The following is a 24,688-nucleotide window of genomic DNA, read 5'->3' as shown; positions in this document are numbered from 1 at the left end:
TGAAAGCATAAAGCAAGCACGTCAGGAGTAACAGCCCGAACCTAACCTGCACATCCATGCTGCTTGGCTCCTCCAACAGGTGCAACAGCTGCTGTTTCTCCTGGGACAGCTGTTCCACCAGCTTCTCCTGGGCAGCCAGGCTCTGGCTCAGCTCTTCAATTCTCCTGGAGCAAAGGCAAAGTAACAACAACGATTATGGTGATGGTACCATGATCTCCTTTACTCTTCAGCCTACACCAGAGATAGCATGCTCTAAAACAGTAGGTTTTTTACCTTTTTGAATCATGGAGCCCTTACAATCTTTTCTTCAGAAACTCATGCATTTTCTGCCTCACCCTGTAATGGACTTTTGAGTTACAAACATCTTTTGATTTACATCTTCAGCAGGCTGATGGACCTCCTGAAGCCTATCCACAATCTATAACCAAAGGTATGTGACTCTTAGAATAATGGCCCATAAGTTGAGTTTTTGCTTCGTGGTTGTTTTTCCATTCAAGAAAGTTTTTAGATAACCACTGTGTGTACTCAGTGCTCCACTAGACTGGGAATGTAGTTAGAAACGACACACTGCCTTCTCTGCAGAAACTTCAATTCTGTTGGTGTGTCGTGTGTGCTAATGCTTTGAGGAGTGAGGAGACACAGCACATAACCAAATAACAGTACCAGAATACAGTAAGTGCTACCATAGTAGAGGTCTATATCATATGGAACATTGAGTGCTATCACGTGGCTACAGGAAGAAAAATAAGGAAGTGATTCACTTGGTGTGGCCAGTATGGGGGAAGCTCAGAAGAGATTTTGAAGATTGGGTTGCTTTCCTAGCTCAGAGGGAGCAGTTTGAACAAAGAAATAAAGATATGAAGACGCAATGTATATTTGGGAATGGGTAACAGGAACAGAGGCTGGTGGAGTCGGGCAGAGACAATGGCTGGAGAAGAGGCTGGAAATTCAGACTAGGACTAAGTTGTAAAAGACCATGCATGCTGTGCTAAGGTATACAAATCGCAAGCTCAACTCGGGAGTTACGGGGTATCTATCATGTGCAAGGCACACTGCTTTGTCTATGTTTGTATGTGTTCAGTGTATTAGAGACACTTTCCAGGGCATTGCAAATGTGCTGGGTACTAGATGAAATGTTTCCAATCATGATTATTATTTCCGTGTGAGTGCACCTTAGGAGGAATATAACTGGGCAGAAAGGTAAAGGACACCAGAAACTCAAGTAAGAATCTCATGGACACATTATAAATTTAGGATGTGAAGATAAACAAAACTCTGAGGATGAGAGATCTTTAAAAACTTAAAAACATTAAACAAATGCAATCGATGAGGAAAGAGGGAGGAAGAAGAGAGATAAGAGGAAGAGGAAGGAGGGAAGGGGAGGAGAAGAAACTATTTTTTCCAAGCCAAATCCAACTCATCCTTTCGATCCTCTGTCTTTATGAATAATCTATTCTCTTCCTCTCCAAACCAATTCAAGATCATCTGATATGAGCTGCTTCAATTTATTTATTAGGTGTGCATGTATTTTTCATGGAGTTTTGCATTAGTTTTTCCTTTAATGAGTATTTGTTAGGATATAGGTATGAGACAAAAGTCTCGGGGGATCTAGCAAGGAGGATCAGAAAATAAATACAACATTGTACTGAGACTTGTACAATAATGGATGTTTATAAAGCAGCAGGAACAGCCATATAGAGGCTTAATTCTTCTCTCAAAAAACCTTCACAGAAGTGACCTTGACGCCTTAGTTAGGTAAGAAGAATGGACAGGAGTTCACCAGGGGTCTGGTGCTGTGGCACAGCAGTTTAAGATGCCTCTTGTGACACTAGCATCCCACATGGGAGGACTAGTTTGAATCCTGGCTGCTCTGCTTCTGATTCAATTCCCCACTAATGCAATTGGGAAGGCAGTGGAAGATGCCCTAGTACTTGGGCCCCTGCCATCCACATGGGAGACCCTGAGGGAGTTCTGGGCTTCTGGCTTCAGCCTGGTCCAGCATCAATCACTGTGGTCATTTGGGGAGTGAATCACTGGATGGGAGATCTTTTTCTGTCTCTTCCTCTCTCTGTTACTCTGCCTTTTAAATACATAGATAAATCTTTAAAACAAAACAGGAGTTTGCCAGAAGTAAAAAACATGGTGAATGCTTCCCACACAGAAAAGACCATGAGCAAACTTCTGAAGAATTGATATAGCTTCCTATATGAGATCCAGGGTTTGGAGTCCAGCAGGGACTGAGACCATGTCACGTAACTCTCGTGAATGCCAGTTTCTTCACTTACGAGGAATAGTAAACCCTACCTGCTCTCTGGGTGCACTCTTGCTGTGGTCTCATATGGCAGAAGGAGAAAACAAGTTCTCTGGGGTCCCTTTCATAAGGGCATATGTCCCAACGGTTGCACCTCCTAATACCATCTCTTGGAGGTTATGATTTCAACAACTGAATTTTTGAAAGACACAAACATCTAGAACACAGCAGGCACATTGCTGTTTTAGTCTGGAATACGTGACCATCCTATATGTTTCCAAAGCATCCAAAGTGGTCACAGAATTTATTAAAATCACATAACACACTTATTGGTGATAGGTACTAGATTTTTCATTTCTGTAAAATTTGCGCTTAATGTTGTAACTGGCATATAACAGATAAATGTTTATTAGGTACTTTCTGAATAGGTGAACCCATGTCTCCCTCTTGCTACCATTTGACTACTTCCTTGTTCTACTTACAACTTATCAGGTTCTTGATTGCCAAGAAGTGCATTTTCTTAATGGATACCCTAAAAAGAAAGTTGTTGGTTATGCAGCCGTAAAGTCTTGGAAATGGTGATAATTCCATTGTCAATCCTTAACAGGGAACAGCGTGGCTAATGTATGCTCTTGTAGCCTCAAGAACAGACCAAAAATAAGCATCAAAACCAGCACCAAAGGCACCTACTTGTCCTTCCCGGCCAGGGCCTCAGTGTATTGGTCAGACTTGAACTGGTCTCCTGGCACAGCCTCCATGTCCTTGGTGACGCCCTTCAGCTTCTCTGAAAGCTCCAGGTTACACTCTTTTTCTGCTTCCACCAGAGCAGCCATCCGTGCAGCTTCATTCTTGGCTATCCTGGATTCCTGCAAAAGGAACCCAAACTGAGAGGCTGCCACGTCCCCACCTCGGTTAAGACAGCTGAGACACAAGGACACTTGTTGGCTTTGGGAAGGAAAGTATTGATGGGCAAGGTGACTGCCAGAAGGCAAGGCAGGAAGGGAAGAGGTGAAAGAAGACCCCTAGCCATGGCTCACCTCCTGCAGAAGCTGGATCTTACTCTCCAGGAGCTCACAAGTGTGCTCCGTCTCCTGCTGCCGCTCCTCATACTGGCGCCGGAGCTCAGCTTCACTGTGGCTGTTGAGGTTCTCCACATCAGCCCTGAGACCACAGAGCATTAGCCAGTTAGAGCCAGACACAGAATTCAGCAAATATTCGGCTAACTCAGAATCACACTGAAGAGAAGAAAAATTAAGCATTTTTTCTTAGCAATTACTTATGGAACTGCTCTTTCTAACCTTTTCAGGTCATCTTTTAGGAACCCTAATTTTTTGTGGCTTGGTAAGCAGGATGTGCTTGGCTCCCTAGAGGCTGCCCAATGGCTGCACACTCAAGGGCAGGAACCTTCATTTGGAAAGCAGGATATCATCAAATGGTTCAGAACTCAGCATCTGTATTCCTTGTCATCTGTTCCTGCACCCTTCTATTGAGACTGCTTCCCCCAGAGTGCTTTGCAAATTCCCTGCCTTTCTTTGTAGTTGAATTTAAAGTGTTCCTTCCATTTAAGTTGCTGGGACAGGACATCTGTTTGGATAGCCACAGAAATGCTGTCCTTCTTTACCACCAGTAATGCACGATGAGCCGTTCTCATTCTGGGCCACCTGTCCAGAGTTCTCTCCAGGTTTCCCAAGGTCCCATGCAGAGAGCAGACATTTAATCTGGGGATGCTCAGGGTTTTGGCTGAGCTTTGCTTCTCTGATATCCCTAGGAATGAATGTCCTGGCCTAGCACAAAGTGGGTAAGGTATCACCAGTGTATTTATAGCAAACAACAGCTGCCCTTGGATGTCTTAGGATTAAAAATTGGGGGTGGTATCAGGTGTTGAATGATTTTAATTCTGGTTTGGTTTTATTTCTGTTTCAAGCTAGTTGTTAAGAACCACAAACATCTTCTTTTTCTCAGGACAGAGAATCACCTTAAACCTTTACAGGCTCATCCAGTACTAAGCCCAGTGGTACTTTATTATTTGGCTCAGGAGCCTCCCTAAAGACTTCAGGACTTCTTGGCTGATAGTGGACATGACTCAGCATGATCCTCAAGGCTGTACTTGTCTTGCATTCCCTTGTCATTACACAGCCTTTGAGGGTGAAGGGATGAGGGTCTTGACTATACAAGGGACAAAAGTCAAGGGAATAACCCGAGACCCTAAAATAGGCAAATCTCAAGAATCATCAACTTTGACTTTGTCTCTACAGTTGACTCCATATCTCTAATAAATGAAATAGACAACTGTTGACTAGAAACCAGAGAGTGGAAGCTATACGTTTTCAGAGCAACCCAGTTGGCCATGAATGCTTGATTGTTGTGAAGTTAAATCCTTCTGATGTCACTTGTGAGTTCTGCAATTGATTTGAGAAATTGGGTTTTCTATACCTTAATTTTCCTCGTTTCTCAAAATAGGACAATACCTACCTCCTAAATCAAAGCTGGGTGACATTAAATTTTTTCAAATACTACATAAAACTTATACACAATTATTATTATTAGTTTTTCTAAAATCAGCTCACATAATGCCTTAGCATTTAGTGATGCCAGGATACTGTGTACACTGAGTGTGGTTCTGAGAATTCTGATCTTGTTGGCTTATCATCACGAATGAAGAAATACTGTAGACACAGAAGAAAGTCCAGATCAGATTGAATGGATGCTGATCCCAGGACATTGAAAATATTTTACTAATACTTGTCATTTAAAACTAAGACTTTAAAAATTATAAAAGTAACCATTTTAACAATGCTAAAGAGTATAAAAATAATCAAGTGTTCTCCCCACCATGAACTATTATCTTACTTCCCTGGCATAAGCAATGTTAAAGAGTTTGGTGTGCAATCCTCCAGTTTTTCCCTATGCATAAGCAAACAAACAGCATTCACACAGAGAATTATCCATCTTTACCCAAAAGGGGCTTAAACTATAAACATCACTCAGCATTCTTCCTCCTTATTTAATCGAAGACCTCCCATAATAATATAGAGATAATTCATTCTTTTACATACTGTATATATAGTTTATATATTATATAACCATCCCCCAGATGAAATCTCTCCAACCGTTGCCCTATGGATAGCTGCTTCTCATTTTTTCCATTACAAGTAATGATGAAGTAAACATCCTATCCATGTATCCTTTCACACTAGTGCTTGAATTTATAAGAAACAGAGTCCATCCAAGGATCATCTGATCAAAGGAAATGCTTGCTTTTTACTTCAGTAGGTAGGATCACATACAAAAACCATATACAAAAATGTCCTAATTCACACTCTCACCAGTAGTATGAGTGTGCAGCCATTTTCACCCACCATTATATCAGTCCTTGGTGTTATCAGAAGATTGACTGATAATCTCTGATAAAGTTTATCTGCATCTTTTCTTTCTACTAAAAGGGAAAGCATTCATTGTTTCCTGATCAGTTGATCACTTTTTAACAAGATTTATCAATCTGTTGCACAAGGTCCATCTGACTTAGTAATAGACAGAAAACTCTAAGGAAAGAAAGCACATGAAAATCCACTGTTTCTGAGCCAGCATTGTGACATAGTGGATAAAGCCACTGCCTGCGTCACCGGCACCCCATATGGGTGCCAGTTCTAGTGCCAGCTGCTCTACTTCCCATCCAGCTCCTTGCTAATGTGCCTGGGAAAGCCACATAAGATGGCCCAAGTCCTTGGGCTCCTGCACCCATGTAGGAGACCTGGAAGAAGCTCCTGGCTCTTGGCTTATGCCTGACCCAATCCTAGGCCATTGCAGCCATTTTGGGGAGTAAACCAACAGATGGAAGGTCTCTCTCTCCCTCTCCCTCCCTCTCCTACCCTCTTCCTCTCTCTCCCTCTAAATATGCCTCTCAAATAAATAAACAAATATTCAAAAAAGAAAGAAAATCCAATTTCAGTTACTGAATTGGAAGAAGCATTCACACGTCAGAGATAAGGTTAAGGAATTTAGTTCCACGTCTACTTCTCTCAGAGTGGTGAGCCTGACTCTAGGAAGCATCGGGGCTCCTCTTGCTCAGACACTCACCATGTTTTATCCAGATGCTGCTTCTTGTCCTGGAGTTCTCGTTTCAGGCTCTCCACTTCAACCTTCAGTTCGATGTTCTGAAAACATAAAGGGATTAATCATCAGCATCTGCCTCAGACCCTCCATCCCAGAATCGGGTTCCTACTTGAGCGGCACTTGGTTCACAGCTTTTCCTGTCAACTCAGCCCACTTCAGGCATGACAAATGTGGATCCACATGGCTCAGCAGCCCCGCAAAGATGAATGCACTGTCCAGATTCAGGATTTCTGCTGAGCTACCTACCCATTCTCCCACCTCACTGCCCCTGGATGACGAACACTATCCACACCTATTTACTCTCTGAGGCACTGCAGAACAGAGCGCATAGTACAACAATTTTTCTTACCAACCTAAGTCTTTTCTCCAAAACCAAATTGCTGTATCATTATATAGAATTATATTTGTAATATACCTGAGGATTTCATTAATTAAATAAATTATATTGTGAATGTTTTTGAAATCAACAACTATGTGTTTATCATAAAATTGGATTTTCATAATTTGGGTTTACTTAAGGTGAGAGGGGACTCCAATTATAAATCTATGCAGGAAATAATTTTTATTAAAAAGAACAGCAACAAAATTTGGCAGACAGAAAAGGAAATAAAAACATTCCAAGAGAAGTAAAGTATGAAAAACAGATTTGATGAAATGTGTATGATGTGTCTGATTCAGGTCAAGTGAACCATATGGTGAGAAGCAGGAAAATAGTTTTCAGCTAGCGTGTGAAACTTATGCAAGGAAGACTGGATAATAATCGGTAGAGGTCAAGCACTCATCAGAGAACTTTAGGCAAAATACTGCCATGATCGAGTCTGTGTTGAGGAAGAAACATATGGTAGATTTGAAGAAGACAAATGAGTTAGGAGGCACTTGACCAATACAGATATGGGACTGAGAGGCCAAGGAAGTGTAGGGGGAAATACTCCAAAGACATTTCTGAGGCTGATTTGTGAGATTCAGATTAGAGGGAGGGCAAAGACAATGCTGTGATTTCTGACATGTGAATGGGGATGTCACTATTAACAGAACAGAAAGAGCGGCACAGGTTGTGAGGGAACCTAAGGAGGAGTGCATAAGTATTAGGTGAGGGATTATTTCAGGTTAGAGCCTACATACAGATAAATTAGTCCCTTCCTTGATGAAGTCCATGACACAGGATTAAGCAGAAAGAAGGTTATTAATGAAAAAACTAAAGTCATTAGATCAGAGGTTGACAAACTGATTGAAGGTACAGAGCCTGAAGTATGGAAAAGTGTGTTGCAGAGACTAGTCAGTTCAAAGGATTCACTCTACTATCACCATACAACCTCCCCCAATACTGAGATTTCTAGGAGTCCAAGGCCACATGCTACACCTGGCTATCACCTGCCTTACCAGCAAAGGCATCTCAAGTGCACTTTCTCATACAGAGTGGTAGAAGCAAGAATAATAAATGGGGAAAGCTGATACATGGTTTAGGCATTAGAATTTTTTATCTTGAAGGCAGTTAGTTTCAAGGTATTTTTGATGATCTTGGTAATAAGTCTCCAGTGACATACTGAAAGGAATGCTTGCTCCTCTCCTAAGGCAACAGTAGGTGATTTTGGCTCAAGTTAGAACATAGGCTGATGTCAGATGAGTTTAGAGTATCTTAATTTCTTCAAGGTTTACATCACAGCATTTAAGAAGAAAGTCTTTTAATAGCTTCCTTTGCATCTCAGTTAAATTTGTATTTGAGATAAGCAACAAATCTTTTTATTATAAAAAATGTTCCTTGCAATATTTGGAATATACTTCTTTTTAAGGTTTTATTTATTTATTTGTAAGGCAGAGTCAAAAAGAGGGGGGAGGGAGAGAGATGTCAATCTGCCATGCACTGGTTCACTCCCCCAAATGGCCACAACAGCCAGAGCTGGACCAGGTGGAAGCCAGGGGCTAGGAGTTCCTTCTGGGTCTCCCACAGAGGTGCAGAGGCCCAAGGATCTAGGCCATCCTCTACTGCTTTTCCAGGCGCATCAGAGGGGGTTGAATTAGCAGTGGAGCAGCTGAGACTCGAATTGGTGCCCATATAGGATGTCAGTGCTGCAGGTGGTGGCTTAATCTGCTGCACCATAATACTGGCCCCATTATTTGGAACATACTTATACCAAAACAGTGTTTGTTGTCTATCTTAACTTCAAGTTGAATGAAGCATTTTGTTTAGAAATGCTATGATCAAAAGATTAACAGCTGGTAGTAAAGCATATTTCAGTTTTGTATGAAATTTTCAATTCCAAAGCCTTGCACTTTAATAACTGTTCCTCTACTTGATCAATCAGTGAAATCAAGGATTTAATGGGCAGCTTCTCCATCCCCAACTCTGTGCTCAGTACTAAAAGTAATATTGTGTTATAATAAGAAACGGTCCCTAAGCCACAGAACTTTCACAGGGGTGATATGCATTCTATCACTTGGGAGATAGGAAGAGCAGTTTCCTCATCTATGATATGGAGAGAAGTGTACCTTCCTCTTTCATAAGCCCTCCTTAGATGGTTGCCAGGCAAAAAGAAATTAACAGATCTTAAGGGCGGGCGCCGTGGCTCAATAGGCTAATCCTCCACCTTGCGGTGCCGGGACACCGGGTTCTAGTCCCCATCGGGGCGCCGGATTCTTTCCCGGTTGCCCCTCTTCCAGGCCAGCTCTCTGCTGTGGCCCGGGAAGGCAGTGGAGGATGGCCCAAGTCCTTGGACCCTGCACCCGCATGGGAGACCAGGAAAAGCACCTGGCTCCTGCCTTCGGATCAGCGCAGTGCACTGGCTGCAGCGCGCCGGCCGCAGCGGCCATTGGAGGGTGAACCAACGGCAAAAGGAAGACCTTTCTCTCTGTCTCTCTCTCTCACTGTCCACTCTGCCTGTCAAAAACAAAAAAGAAAAAAAAAGAAAAGAAAAAGGACTTCTAAGCTTGTTATTTCTCCACCAACTGATTCACTTGTAAATCTTGGGTAACATTCTGCTGTTTCTCCACCTGGAAAGTGACAAAGGCTGAGTGAAAAGTGATTCGATCCTCATCTGAAATCAAATATAATTTATAATTCTGAACTGCTATTATCAATGATATTCCTTATACTTGGCTAAATTATTGAATCAGAAAGGTCCAGACACTTGTAAGCCTCCTCAAATAAGTCAAAAATGCTTGAGCAGATTAAAAAAAGTCTCATGCAGAAAACACGTGAAGCTTCAAATGACTGGAGCTGCATAAACATGTGTAGCTAGTTCTCAATCTCAGACAAAGGGGACAGATGGAAAAACAGTGACTTCTCTGGGCTTCAGCATCAGATCCACCCAGATAGGCAGTAGGGTTTAGGAGTCTCACACAGAACTGCTAAAACAGCTTCCATGTTACACACAGAATCTTAATCAGGTGTAAACTGATCATCAGAAGATCCCTGGAGAAGTCTCTTCCTATCATTTTTGCATGCAAAATCCTTAAATATTTAAGAACAAAAAGGGGGTGTAAGAACCAGTGCAAAGCCAGAGAGGCTGCAATTCAGTCACAGCTAAGCACTCACCTGCTACAGGGCCTCAGGCAGGTTACCTAATCACTGAGAGCTCAGCTTTCTCACAGGAATAGGATGGTTACTTTATTTTTATTAGGAAGCAAGCAATGTCTATTTCACAAGAGATAGTGGGAGATAGTATGTACAACACACCCAGAACACTGCTTTACACACAGTTTTTCAACAACTTTTTTTCAGTGTACCTTCATGCCTAGGCTTGTTTACTGTAAGAGATGTCCATTCTACTAGGAAGAGTATTTAATTTTAAAGAGAGGAAAAATGAAAGATGTATGTTGTATAGGCTCTATCCATTTTAAATCCTAGTTGAGAAAATGAAGTCAACGCTTGGATTAATTTGGCCAAAAAGTCACAGCTTTGAAGACCTTAGCACATATCTGTCCAGGTTTCTCATTGTAAAGACAAGGAAATTAAAGGGTTTCCTCTAAGGTAAAAGCAATAACCCAAACCAACCCTCTGCTTTTGCTTCCTCATTTCATCAGAGACACTGGCTCAGGAAATACTGCCCAGCTTTTCCTGGTCTAGCAGAATGTGATGTTAGTGACTTAGAGAATTGCTACATGTACTTAATTCTTTTTTGAACCAAAATATGCAGACAGTAAGTATAGTGCTCAAGAAAACAGGCCCTGAATGCGAGAAAAGGGCTTGGTAAATCACTTACCCCTTGACAAGTGTCCATTTTGTCATCCATAAAGGCAATTATAGCAGTACCAACTCATGCAGATATTAAGGATATCAAATGAAATAAGGCACAAACAGCAGGTTACATGGTGCCTGGCACACAACAAGCTACTATTATTATATTCATAGCTACTATTGATTATAAAAGCAACAATGTACCCTCTCTGTCTAGGATAGCTGAAGTTCTCAGCCACAATCACATATGAGTATTAAAAACAAATATTACGGGGTCAGCATTTTGGCACAGCAGGTTAAGCCATCCCTTGTGATGCTAACATCCCATATTTGAGCACTAGTTCGAGTCTAGGCTACTCCACTTCTGATCCAGCTCCCTGCTAATGAGCCTGGGAAAACAGGTGAAATGGCCCAGGTACTCAGGCTCCTGTTACCCACATGGGAGACCCAGATGGAGTTTCTGGCTTCTTGCTTTGGGCTGGCACAGCCTTGGCTATTGGAGCCAAGTGGTGAATGAACCAGCAGATGGAAGATTCTCCATATCTCTCTCTCTCTCTCTCTCTACCTCCCTACCTCCCTACCTCTCTACCTCCCTCCCTCTCTGCCTTTTGAATAAATATATTTTCAAAATAAATTTTTAACGTAATATTATGTAACAAAAAGGAAAGAAAATTATTATACTAAATATAGAATATCCCAGGTACCCACACACAAATATACATCTCTTCTGAACATACTTTGTTTAATCCTTTTGAGATAAGTAAAAAAAAAAAAAAATCAGTAACAAAGAGGGAAAGGGGGAACAACTCACAGACCAAAAAATGGAAAACGGCTTGTCTGAGCCCTAGCGTTATGTCTATTCAAATGGGCAATAAAGTTTGAATCTCAAACAGAACTGCTAAAATAGCTTCATCTCCCAAAGATTAGATCCTACATCTACGATCAATTACTTCAGAGAGTCAAAGTCATTTCATAGGTGATACAAAATCTTGCCACATGGAAATTTGAGTACAAACTAGTAAACAGAATCAAACTCAAAGCCTTTTGCAGGTTCTATTGGCAGAAAAATCACTGCACAGTTTTTCACATTCAACTATTCTCCGTTAGTAAATATTCACATATAAATTGTAAATTCCAAGTACAACTGAAGTGAATCTCCAATTAACTGTGTTTGTTTATCCTATCATCAAATCCTGTCAGTTCTTTGTCAAGGTGTCTAAAATTTATGCCCTCAAGAAAGTGGGGCTGGGGAGTAGAGTGCCTCTTTTTCTGCATGTCTCCACAATACATCAGTCATTTCATCATTAGATGCTGACTAGTACCCCTTATATTAACTAGGTCAGGAGTGTGAGCACTGTCTCCCACATCAAACTAACATCCCACAAGATGTTTCTAGGAGTTGGGAAGGAGAAGTTTAAACTGAAAGTGTGTAGTCCAAAACTCTGTGCTGTCTTTGAGATTCTCTAAGAGATTATAACCAGATGTTTCAAAATCTCTTTCCAATCTTGCACTTTCTTTGTAGCCTCCTGGTTACCACCCTGCTAGATAACACTTCCTTCTCACATCAGGGTAAATAGTTTCACAAATACTGCCCAGTTACGTTCTCCCCAGCCTTAGCCTTTCTACCACTTACACTTTTCCTAATGTATATCTCTGATTATTTCATTTTCTTTACTCAAAAAGCTTCATTTTCAATGAGATGTTACACAACTGAGCCTGATAAGAGAGTCTATTCAAAACGTGACCTCAATCTACCTATCCTGTCACTCTCCGCCAGCCTAGCTGGATTTTCCAAACACGCCCTGTGTTTCCTTGGTGCCTCATCCCTGCTCTCCTTTCAGCACCATCACTAAACTCCATGGCCTTTATGAAGTCTTTATTTAGTATCTTATGCCTTTGATTTTATGATTTTTCATTCTTTTTTTTTTTTTTTTTTGGACTTCAACATTGACAGGCCATATAATCCTTTATATTTCTGAAAGTCTCATTTCCTTCTTGACATTACAAACTCTCTAAGAGCAGAGTTAATCATGGTGTGGTGAGACTAGCCAGGTGTGCTGTTCTCAAGCTTCTGCCTCTCAGTTTTGAGAGGCCAGGACAGGAATTTCAGGCTAGGGAGACATGGATTCAAATGCCTTTCTGCCACTTCCCGGCTTGTGACCTTTCTTGTGTAAGTTACTTCATCACTTAGAACCAAATTTTCACATAGAAAACGTAGGTATTTTTTAAAATGACCTTGAAGGACCTTGAGGGAAATAGTGAACCTATGTAAAGTACCCGGTCAGGTGCCTGATTTAAATAACACAGCTGTGACTCACCTAAGGCCTTCACAGTACCTTGTGCCTATGGATGTAATAAAAGCATTGAGTAAGCAAGCCAACAAATGAACAGACTAGGGGCCAGCACTGTAACATGAGGGGTTAAGCCAACACCTACATTGCAGCACCCCTATGAGTGCCGGTTTGAGTCTCAACTGCTCCATGTCTGAGCCAGCTGGCACAAGCGGGAAAGAAGACGAAGAAATAAAGATGAGTTTAAAGAGGAACCTTCAACTTCTTTAACTGGGCCGCCTGAAGTAATAAGAGCAGCTCTCTCTCTCTTTTTTTTTTTTTTTTTAACAGGCAGAGTGGATAGTGAGAGAGAGAGAGACAGAGAGAAAGGTCTTCCTTGCTGTTGGTTCACCCTCCAATGGCTGCCATGCACTGCGCTGATCCGATGGCAGGAGCCAGGTACTTATCCTGGTCTCCCATGGGGTGCAGGGCCCAAGCACCTGGGCCATCCTCCACTGCACTCCTGGGCCACAGCAGAGAGCTGGCCTGGAAGAGGGGCAACCGGGACAAAATCCGGCGCCCCGACCGGGACTAGAACCCGGTGTGCCGGCACCGCTAGGTGGAGGGTTAGCCTATTGAGCCGCGGCGCCAGCCAAGAGCAACTCTCTCACTTCACCTCTTCCCATCTTTTTAGACTCTAGCTCTCACATTGCCTCACCCCACCCTTCCTCTCCCTTTCACCTACTCACCTCACCGGGCTTGAACTGGATGGACACTTCTGATCTGACTCAGGACAGGATGACATCCGTCATGACCTGGTCACTTTTTTTTTTTTTTTTTTTCCCAAACAACCAGTTCTGAGTGATGGTAACGTGAAGGGCTCATTCCTAAGAGCCCACCACCCTCCTCCAAACACAAGGGCTTTTACTGACTGAGAAATCCAGCATGTAAGTGTCTTTGAAGGCCACCAAGGCTTTGCCTGGGCTGCTCTCTGCCTGTGATGCTGTTGCTGCTCTTTCTAAACCTGCTCTTCAGCAAGGTTGGGCGCAAACAGGAGCTCCTCCAGGAAACTTCCCCAACCCTGAATCAGAACTAATCCTTTCTCTTGACTCCAACTGCACTTGGTTTACTTCTAATACGACTGTACTTTACTAGATTCTTCTGAAGGTACAAAGGGGTACTATCGTAATTATAATTATAGTACTCTATAATGACCCCTATAATGACTCACAGTCATCCGATGTCCATCTAGTCCAGTGCTCACTTACTCTGCCCTGCGTTAGTTGCAAGAATGTCTGGCTTCCCCTCCAGCTTTTAGTGTCTAAAAAAGTACTTTGCCTTCAACAGCTCCCAGTATAAGTTTATAATATAAACACTATTGTTTGTCTTAAATTGTGGACTTAAACCTCTGTTGTGTATTTAATGTCACACTTCTGCACTCATGTGTAGATGTTTGAACTAATCTGCAAGTTCTCTGCGAGAACCATGCCTTATGTTAGTGCATAAGCCCTCACTGTCTACTGCTGGCGGCAGGCCTCAAAGAAATAAACAAGAGAAGAAATCCTGACAGCCCATCAGCACACATTCACTGATAAAATCAGCAAGTAAAGTATTTATTGGAGAGTAAAGGTTGCCAAAACCAAAGTGCTTTTCTTGGCATCAAGTTCTTGACCTCGAGGGGCTCTGAGTGTAATAAGAGACAAGTTAGGGTCATTGAGTGCAGAAAATGGACACCGCTCCTTTGTAAGACAGTGAGAAACCAGCCAGAGAGAAGCAGGCCTTCCACAAAAGAGGCTTTATATGGGACCAAAAACAACACAGCTGAACTCCACTCTAATCAATTCTGTAAACGAAAGGAATTCAGAAAGAAGTAGTTTAACAGGAAGAAGAGCCTCAAAGTCTTGTGAGGGGATCCTCACACGTCCCTAATATTCACCCAGGCTGAAAAGTAATGCGTTTTGTTTTACAGTATTTTCCTTTTGAAATGACATCCCTTCTAGGAAAAGAGTAGTTTATAAGTACGTTTTGTATGTAGGGTAATTTTCTTTTCCAGGCTTCTCTGATACCACTGGGGCAAGGCCATAACTCTATGAAACAGGATTAAGCCTACTTATTTTCATAGGGATCCTACCTGTGCTGGTCAAGAGACAAGGAGCTGGTCCCTTACATGATCCCTAGAAATGTGTTTTTGTAGCTTCCAAATGAGTTCTTTTGTAGACAAAGTTTCTCTCCATTCACTAAGTTCTAGAGCAGCAATGGAAACCTGGTGGCTCGAGATAGCGGGCTGTGTCACTGACCAGCCATGTGACCTCAGACTAGTCACCCCTAAAGCTCTGCATTTCTATCCAGACAATTAACTTGAGTCAGAGCCCCTCTCTCTTGCCCTTCAGAGCTGTAATACTGTTTGCACTGCTCATCTTCTTCATGGATGTGAGACATCTTGCCAGAGGTGTTCAAATGCAAAACATTAGGTTTTTAAGACTTTCCTGTGGAGTGGAGGAAAGGCTTCATGCAGAGGTGCAATCCCTAGTGTCCTCTGTCGCCAGGGAAAGGTGAGCAGGGCAGTGTCCTCAGCCTCAGTAACCAGAATACTGGCCAGGGCACTCTTCTGCCAGAGCCTGCCTTAGTGTCCCGTTCCCCTAACAGATGGGGAAAAAAAAAAAAAACCATGAAGTGGAAAAGTTTTAGTTTAAACAATATGAGGATCCACATCCAAACGGCAAAACTCTGTTAAGTCCCTGTGTCAAAGCCAACCTCTGTCAGTCCCTAGCAGAGGCCTGGAAGTTATACCATTCCTTCCCCATTCCAGTGTACCTTGATGAAATGAACACAATCACCTACAACCAAGTAAGCAGAGATCGCAGATGAGTTCTAAGGAGACTGGGTGTTTGGATGGACACAGCTAGTGTGTGTGTGTGTGTGTGTGTGAGAGAGAGAGAGTACTCATTGGACAGTGGACAGAGTAGCTGACTTGTAAGATGGTAGCATTTGTTTTATTAAATATTTAGTGAATACCTAATTTATATGTGCAAGGCATTCTAATAGGTATTAGAATGAATAAGATGGACACAATCACAGTCCTCAGAGAATTTACATCCTCCGGGGGTAATTAAACAGTTGTTTATAGTAGACTATAGTACACAAGAGTCAAGAGCTGTGTGGAAATCACACAGGTGGCAGATATAAATAGCAATAGACACACAAATCAATGCAGGTCCATTGTATAACTGCTAGATTTAGCTTCCAAAGAAACACTTGTAGACCCAAGTCAAGAAATATCATACCTTGGTTTGCTCTTCTTCTCAGAGTCCCAGTTTTAGTCTTTTAGGGAACAGGTATATAAAAGTAAATCTGAAACTACAGTACTGCTAAGGGAAAACAAAGAATCCAGTACTTAGAGCAGTGTCGTATGATACAATGCAAAGTGTACGCTTTACAACTAAATTGGCCTGGGTTCAAATACCAGCTCTCCCACATTCTTAGGTTGAACCATGTGGAAACGCAGGTACTCAACCTTTTTTTTTTTTTTTTTTACAGTTTTACAGAAATCATTCTCTGTATTCCACAGGTAAATCACTTTGATCTAAATTTCAGTTTCTTGGCCTGTTAATTTCAGGAACATTATGAAAATATAGATGAAAATACCTGACATACAGCAGGTGTTCAATCAATGTTAGTTTCCCCAAAGGTAGTCAGATACAGGAATTATTAGGAGAGAGGGAGCTGGTTCTGGACAACACTGAGCTTGGGAACCCAAGAAAAGACGGATTAAAATGAGGTTTCTTTGGAATTTGATAGTGGCTGTACATATATGGGTATGTACATGGGGGTGGGGAGTATATGGGAAGTCTCTAGACCTTGTGCTCAATTTTGCTATGAACCTAAAATTGCTCTGAAAAATAAAGCTTATTTTTAAAAAATGAGATGGTTTGTTTGTTTTATTTAGACTCTGAATAAAGAGCTCCCAAGATACATGCTGGCTTGCTGTTCACACTGACCTCCAAGTAAACCCTTCTCAGTGTGTCACGAGTTATTCATTCCCTAGGGTCACTCTGTTAGAATCTTGGTTGAATCCCAGAAGCCTCTGTGTATCTGGCCCAACTGAGCGGGCAAGTGAGCAAACATACACACAAATACCAATGACCTCAGTGGCTCTCCCCCCACCACCCCCAGGACATTCCTCAGCAACACAAATCTCTTTCACTTGGCTGGAGCCTCTCTGTTCACAAATAGGCCTAGCTGAGCTTAATTTAGCAAAGTGCAGGCTCCCTACAAAAGCCAGGGGTGAGACTGGAGCCCCTGCAATCCCCAGGACACCTTGCATGGAGACAACAACCCAGCCCCACTGAAGGAGCTGGAAGGGATGCCCCCAATGATTTGTTTCTCTCAGCTGTTTAGGAACAGGAGCTCACAGAAGCATCCTTTGCTTTCCTTGACTTCTCACACAAGGAAGCATGTACAGAACTGGGGATTAAGTAAGAATTTACTTCAGAGTCTAAGAACCATCAGAATTTTTCTATAGACAAATTGGAGCAGCAGGAAACATCTGGCTGACTGCATATTTAAAAATTTCTGTGACGTCTACCATGATCTGTTATTTAGCCCCAAATTCAGCTTCCAATCCTGGATTGACATTTACTTTGATGTATTCTCCAAAAAAGGATGAAGCCGCTCACTGGTGTCCTTATTTGTTTAGACAATAAACTGGGTTCTAAGTTCTATCATCCGGCAATCACTCCTTCCTTGGATGTCTAGCTGTGTCCTGATGCCAAGTCCTATGATCAGGCAACTCTTCTAAAGCCACGCTTCTGTTCTGGACAAGGGACAGAACTCACCATGCAGACCATACAGCTGAGCCATCTAGGATGGCAGGCATGAGCCACATGTGGCTACAAAACCCTTGAATTGTGACAGGTCCAAATTGAAATGTGCTCTAAGGGCTTCAGAGACTTACTACACATTGGAGTTCACAACAAAAGAATAGAAAATCTCAGTAATAATTTTTAAATGTTGATTTCATGTTGAAACAACATATTCCTAATACATTACTAACATTATTTCTTTTTACCTTTTTTTTTAATGTGAACACCAGAAAAATTTCTATTACATGTGTGGCTTGCATTATATTTCTGTTGGACAGTATTCTTCTATTAAGACACATTAGGAAAAAGATGTGCTTGCTTCAAGCACACTACATGAAGACTTGTTCTAACCTGTATCACAGTTAATCCTGTGGTGTAACAGCACCTTAGAGTGTTTTGTGACTTTATGGTATCATCATCCATCAAAATACAGAAGTGACTCCAGCTAATTATAAGTGAAACAAAACCACCCAGGACGTGCTAAGAGGCACTACACCAAACAGGAGTCAGCAGCACAGTAATGTTCAAACTATATTCAGACACTAAACTGCAAGTTAATGAGAGCAAAGTCTCCCTCTGTCTTACCACTGCATCCTCATTGTTAGCACAGTTCTCATATATAAAAGATAATCATCTATTTGCCAAATGAAGGGATATTGTGAAAACACAGCCCACTTGAAAACACTGTCAAGATTTTCTTCTTTCTACTCTGTTTCTTTCATAAATGTGTTTGTTCCCTACATCCACCAGCCCATCTTGGAGAGACTGCTCTGTTATAGGAAGAGCCAGAGATGAAAATAAAGTGCTCTAAAACCAGAAGCTCGGGGGAGAGCAGATAGCCAGGGATGGGAAGCAGGCTCCTCTTCTGCCTTTTCTGGACAGATGAGCCCCATCTGCAACTTGTATGGTTTCTGCAAGCATCAGCACAAATTTGCTGAATTCTTATTATGGGCTCAACAATACTGATGTTAAAGGCTATGGAGGAAATTTGGAATCAAGCCAGCCTACAAGGTATTTATAACCAAGGAGAGATTGTAAAAATGTATACATGGAAAGATAATTGCCACCAGAGATGAAATAGTATTCATGAAATGATGTATTAGAACTACAATTGCGGGGCCAGTGCTGTGGCACAGTGGATAAAGCTGATGTCTTTGATGCCAGCATCCCATATCAGCACTGGTTCATGTCCCGGAAGTAATGTTGAGTAAAAGCCCAGCCAAGCACCTGGAATCTAAGCTGAACTCTGAAAAATAAGTAGGGTTTGCATCTGTAAAGAGAAAAGATACAGGTATTCCAGGTGTGAACAAGGATGTGTCAGCAGGATTAAGAACACAGGAAGGACAGTAACTTACTCTAAAAATGTTTAAAGACATATATTGGGGAATAAAGCTTGTTTCCTACCTCACTAAGAATACTGAAACAACCAGAATAAAACTCTGACAGTCTTCTGCCACCATATCTATCCACCTACCAGCATCTGGCTCTTTCCACTTGTGACCACAGATCAACTGCCCATGCTTCCATCTAGTGCCAAACTCCCACTTAAACATTAAGTCCTATTTTCTCTACCTCTCAAAAACAACATGAAATCCCCTCCTCCCCTTTCATCAGTCTTTCATTTACTACTGAAAAGTTCTGTTGGCATATAAACATGCTATTATTCATCTATCTTTACATAAAAATCCTTTGTGGAGAGACCAGCATTGTCACAAAGTAGGATAATCTACCATCCCATATGGGTACTGGTTCATATCCCACCTGCTCCATTTCCAATCTAGCTCCTTGCGAATGTGCCTGGGAAAGCAGTGGAGAATGGCCCAAGTACTTGGGCCCCTGCCACCCACAGGGGGGTACCTGGAGAAAGCCCTTTATCCTTGTTTTGACCTGGCCCAGCCCTGTTGGGACCATCTGGGGAGGGAACCAGCAGGTGAAAGATGTCTTTCTGTTTTTCTCTCTCTCTCTTTTCTTGCCCCCTCTTTGTAACTCTGCCTTTCAAATAAATAAATAAATCTTTTTGAAAAGTCCTCCATGGACTCCACACCCTTACCAGTTTCTGTCCCATGTCTTTACTCTGCTTTTAAACACTTCCTCAATGTAATGATCCATGCTCACGGACTCTGATTCTTCTACTCTCATTTGTTTTGAAACCCACTGCATTCAGGTTTTTGCCCTCACTACTCCACACTATACCTATTCTAATCAAGATCACTGATGACATTCATGTTGTTAAAATCCAAAGGTCAGTTCTTAGGCATCATATTACTCACGCTATCAGCAGCCTTTCAAAAGGTTGATCCCTCCCTCTTTCATGATACATTTTCTTCACTTGCCTTCCCAGACTTCAGACTCTTGGTCTTCCTCCCACTTTGCGCACTTGTTTCTTCTCTGTCACTCTGGCTGGTTCTTCCTCTTTTCCCTAAACTATTAGTGTTAGAGTGACCCAGGCTTCTCTTTGGTCCTTTATCTTCCTCCTTAGTAGGTTTTACTTCTTTGGTGACCTCATACAGTCTCATGACTCTCAAATTTTTATCTCCAATCACACCCTTTCTTCAGAACTTCAGACTTGTATACTCCACTGGTAACATGACATTGCCACATTAAATATCGAACGAATATCTCAAACATAAAATGTCCAAAATTGAACTCATACTCCGTACCCTCAGATTACTCCATCTGTAGCCTTCACCTACCCCAGCTACTCTTTGGTGACTTCCCGTGTCACTTAGAGTAAAAACTAAAGTGTTTCAGATTATACAAGAACCTACCAGATTTTCATCAGTCTATTACCTCAGGGGCTTCCTCTCCTACTCTATAAGCATCCCTACCCTTTCTACGCTGTTTTAGCCACAAAGTTCTTCCTGCTGTTTCTCAGGATCCAATACCCTCCCCCCAGTTATCTGTTAGGCTAATTTCCTCATCTCCTTCAAGTGGTTGTCTTAAAATCACTTTCCATGGCATAACCACTTTGGAAAACATTTTGATAATATTTTATAATTAAATATGTGCTTTTATATGACCTAACATTTCTACCACTGGCTATGTATTTACCCAAGAGAAACAGAACAAAGATTTATATATGAATATTCATAGCAGCCTCCTTCATAATAGCCACTCACCAGACACCATATGTTCATCTACAAGTGAATGGAAAAACAAATTGTGTTATATTCAAATAATAGAATACTATTCAGCAATGAAAACAAACACAATGCTGATAAAATCAACTTGGATGAATCTCAAAATCAGTATGCTAAGTGAAAGAAACCAGATGCCACAGTCCGTACTGTAGAATTTTATTTACACTAAACTCTAGTATAGACAAAACTCATCTATAAACAGAAAACTGATGATTTCCTGTAGGTAGAGTGTGAGAGGAATGGCACCAGTGGGACATATGATAACTTTTCTTGGGTGATGGAAATATTTTATATCCTGATGGTGTGGTGATTGTTACATGGTTGTGTACATTTGCTGAAAGTCATCAAATGGGACACCTAATTAAGTTCATTTAAACAAAAAGATGAAAGGGAGAACAAAAACAACAAAGGAAGTGGCAATGCAAATATCTGAGTGCAAAGGATGAGTAAGGAGCTCAGCATGGAGACTGCCAAACTAGGACACCCTGGCCAGTTTGGAGGGTTACTAATTCTGTGACGGTAACCCAGGAACAAATCCTCCGCCATGGGTCAGTCTCATGTTTGTTTACTTCCCTTTCCATCTCATCTCTGGGAAAAAAAAAAAAGTAGGAATATAGTGTGTGGACAGATTGTCACGTGGCTCCCAGGAATCCCTTGCTCCTATGTTCCTGCTTGTGAGAAGTCTTCTCCCTGTGGGCGTGGGTGGGACCTACGAGACTAGCTTCTAACTAAAAGCATATGGCAAAGGGGATGGAATGTCACAGCTGTGATTTAAATATATATAATTTTTTAATCTGAGAGGCAGAGAGAAACACACACACACACACACACACGCACACACACAACACAGAGTGCCAGAGAAGAGAGAAAACTCCATCCTGCTAGTTCATTCCCCAAATGTCCAGAGTGTCCAGGGCTGGGCCAGGCACTGGAGGAGGGAGATGGGGATGCATTCCAGGTCTCCAATGTGTTAAGTTCTGAGATTCTGTCTTGCTAGCACAGTTGCTAGAGAGCTTGTCTTGCTGACTTGAAGTGGCCACATGGCGGTAAGCCCATATGACAAGAAATAGTGGGTGGCTTCAAGGAACTCCAAGTGGCTTCTAGCCAACATATACCAAGAAATCAGGGCCCCAGTCCTACCACTGCAAGGAAATGCAATTTGCTGACAATCTGAGAGAGCTCAGAACCAGATTTTTTTCAGTAAACCTGCTAAATGAGAACACAGCCTGGCCACCACCTTGGTTGTAGCTTAATAAGACATGAAACAGAGAACCTAGCTAAGCTGTGCCTAGATTCCTGACTCTCATACTGTGACTTAACAGAAGTGTGTATGTGTGTGTGTGTGTGTTAAATTATTTTCTAAATATGGCTTCCCCTGAACTCTTCCTTGCCACTTGCTTTCCACCCATATTTTTGACCTCTACCCTGTTCTACTGTTTCCTTTTTCCCCAAGATAATTTTTTCATTCCAACATTTTTCATATTTTATCATTTATAATATTTATTGCTTATTGTTACTCATGATAGAATTTAAGTTCCATGAGGGCAGGAATTCTTGAACAGATAGAAAAGAATCTGGATGGTAATGTGGACTCAATATATACTCTTAAGTATATATTATATTATATTATATTTAGGTTTAAACTAAATCTTACCCTCAGCAGGGATGCAGAGTAGGTAATTACCACAGGTCACATACTGAGAATTCATGTACCTAAAATCCACTATTAGATCACCTCTGAGCCTGTTTTTCTCAATGTGAAAAATCCCTCTTCTAGTGCCCTTTCTCGTAAGCCTCATTTTCTAATTTTTAGTTTGGTTTCAACAATTTCCTATTTCCTCTGAATTTCTGGAGTTCTTTAACAGACTCAGCCCAGACTCAGCAGCATAGGGAGATAAGGGCAGCCCAGGCACTATTACGCTCCACAGGCAATTGCACCTGTTTCACAAATAAAAATGAGGTCAGCACCACCTCTTACTGCTGATCAGCAAGGAGACAATTGCTACCTCTTCTTGCCACAATCCTGGTGAAAGTCACTGTGAAAACAGATACTGCTTTCTCCCTTTGTCTCAGAGACCTAACACCTGCAGTTATTCACTGAAAAACACTATTTGCATCTGAAAGAGTGACTAAATTCTACAGAATGTTCCAAGACCTTGTTTATTAACTGCAGAATGAGGCCATGTAGCTTATGGAATACTAGGTACACTCCTTGAGGCTATTTTTTGGCTAATTTGGTTAGAAAGGGGGATAAGACACTCAATTCATATGGCTATCATGTGATTCATACTAAACATGTATAAAATGCATACTGTAGTGCCTAGCTCATAGCAAACACAACCTGGATTTCTTCTCCCACAGGATTTATTTATTTATTTATTATTTCTTTTGAGAGGTAGAGTTACAGAGAGAGGGGGAGACAGAGGGAAAAGTCTTCCATCCACTGGCTTACTCCCCTGGAACTGTGCCAGGCCGGAGCCAGGAACCAGGAGCTACTTCCAGGTCTCCCATGTGGGTGCAGGGGCCCAAGCACTTGAGCCATCTTCTACTGCTTTCCCAGGCCAGAGCAGAGAGTTGGATCAGAAGAGGGACACAAACTGGTGCCCACATGGGATGCTGGCGTCACAATGCCCACCCCGCCCACAGGATTTAAATAGGAAGCATTTAGCATTTAGCATTGACTTGCCATGTGATTGAGAGAACTGGGGGAAAAGGGATGGAGGATATGGGGCAAGGAAGGACAAAAAGAGCCCAAGAGTTGAGAGAATACTAACAGCAGAAGGTGGGGCAAGACTTAGGTCTAGAAACCTCTCCTTGAGATAAGTAGCTACAAAGGATAGAAGACATCTAGGGCTGTCCCCCACCCCAACTCCCACCCTCGGCATCTTATCTGAAGGTCTTTGGGCACTGTGAAAGAGTCTGGTCCCATGAATAAGCAGAGAAAACAGAAGAGGAGACAGGGAACAGAGAAAGTAGAAGCTGGCAGTTGAGGGCCAAATAGAAATTCTGAAGTTGAATTCATTCCTAATTGATATCACCACTCTCTACTTACACAATTCATGCAAGCCCCTTTATGTGACCCCTGTGGGACTCCTCTGCTCCCACCCCCAGCTCTGCAAAAGATGGCAGGGACTGGTTCCTACTATCCTGACTCAGTCCTCTGAGGTTCCAAACGGATTGGCAGCAAGCTCCCGCAGACCGGAAGGGGCTGGAGGGAAAGAATAAGGCTCAGCATGCATACTGCTCTCCACCTCCAAGGGACTGCTCCTCTGAGCCCCAAACATTCGATGCCTTCATTTTTGATTTCTGTGCAGGGAAGACCCTGGCTTCTAGCTCTGAGCCCAATAGTTCCTGATTTGGGAGCAGAGGGATGACAACATACCCTGCTGTCACTGATTGAGTAAGTGCTAGATGGGCAAAGCCAGAAGACACTCAACTTAACTGGAGAGAGCCAGGACAGAAAGTTCTCATGGAACCTCTGAGAGTCACAAGCTACCCGTCTGGCCTCAGGTAGGTGGGAGACTTATGAGGAGAAAGGGACATGGAAGGGATGGCTTACTTCCAGCTTTGTACCAGTGCCTAGACGCTCCTTCTGCAGTCGTCCATCACAGGCTTCTCACTGCAGCCTCCCCTCACTCACTCAGGGACTTAAAGAAGGATTTCCCCTCCCCAAGCCTCGATGTGGGCTTTTGCAGGCCCTGTGTGCTTGTGGAGGCGGCTGTTAGCCCTTCAGGGCAGCAGGGCTAACATGAGGTTGGGAGATGAAAAGGTGGCATTAACAAAACAGTTTGTGCCTTTCATTCAGTCCTAACCTCTTCCAGCCAAGTTCCCAAGTAGCAGGGATGGTAACTGCCCAGTGTGGGCCCAAGTCTCTTCTG

The 24,688-nt window shown here is 42.3% G+C and overlaps 1 protein-coding gene across 26 annotated transcripts in view; it reads right to left on the bottom strand.

The window, feature by feature from the left end:
- PDE4DIP (phosphodiesterase 4D interacting protein) overlaps positions 1-24,688 on the bottom strand; it is a 236,454-nt gene that overhangs the window by 106,056 nt on the left and 105,710 nt on the right. For all 26 annotated transcript variants that reach the window (XR_016210704.1, XR_016210705.1, XR_518132.5 and 23 more), the window contains 4 exons: positions 6,329-6,405; positions 3,289-3,412; positions 2,942-3,117; positions 47-164 (listed from right to left, as the gene is read on the bottom strand). Coding sequence is in view for 19 of the 26 variants with exons in the window: in XM_089300082.1 (XP_089156208.1) it covers positions 47-164; positions 2,942-3,117; positions 3,289-3,412; positions 6,329-6,405 (495 nt within the window). In the remaining 7 variants the exon portion in view is untranslated. The remainder of the gene's footprint in view (positions 1-46; positions 165-2,941; positions 3,118-3,288; positions 3,413-6,328; positions 6,406-24,688) is intronic.

This window comes from Oryctolagus cuniculus, chromosome 7 (assembly GCF_051225735.1).
Source record: "Oryctolagus cuniculus isolate XC-2025 breed Fujian yellow rabbit chromosome 7, ASM5122573v1, whole genome shotgun sequence".
Classification (NCBI taxonomy): domain Eukaryota; kingdom Metazoa; phylum Chordata; class Mammalia; order Lagomorpha; family Leporidae; genus Oryctolagus; species Oryctolagus cuniculus.
The sequence above is the reverse complement of the archived record's forward strand: the minus strand, read 5'-3'. Positions and strand labels throughout refer to the sequence as shown.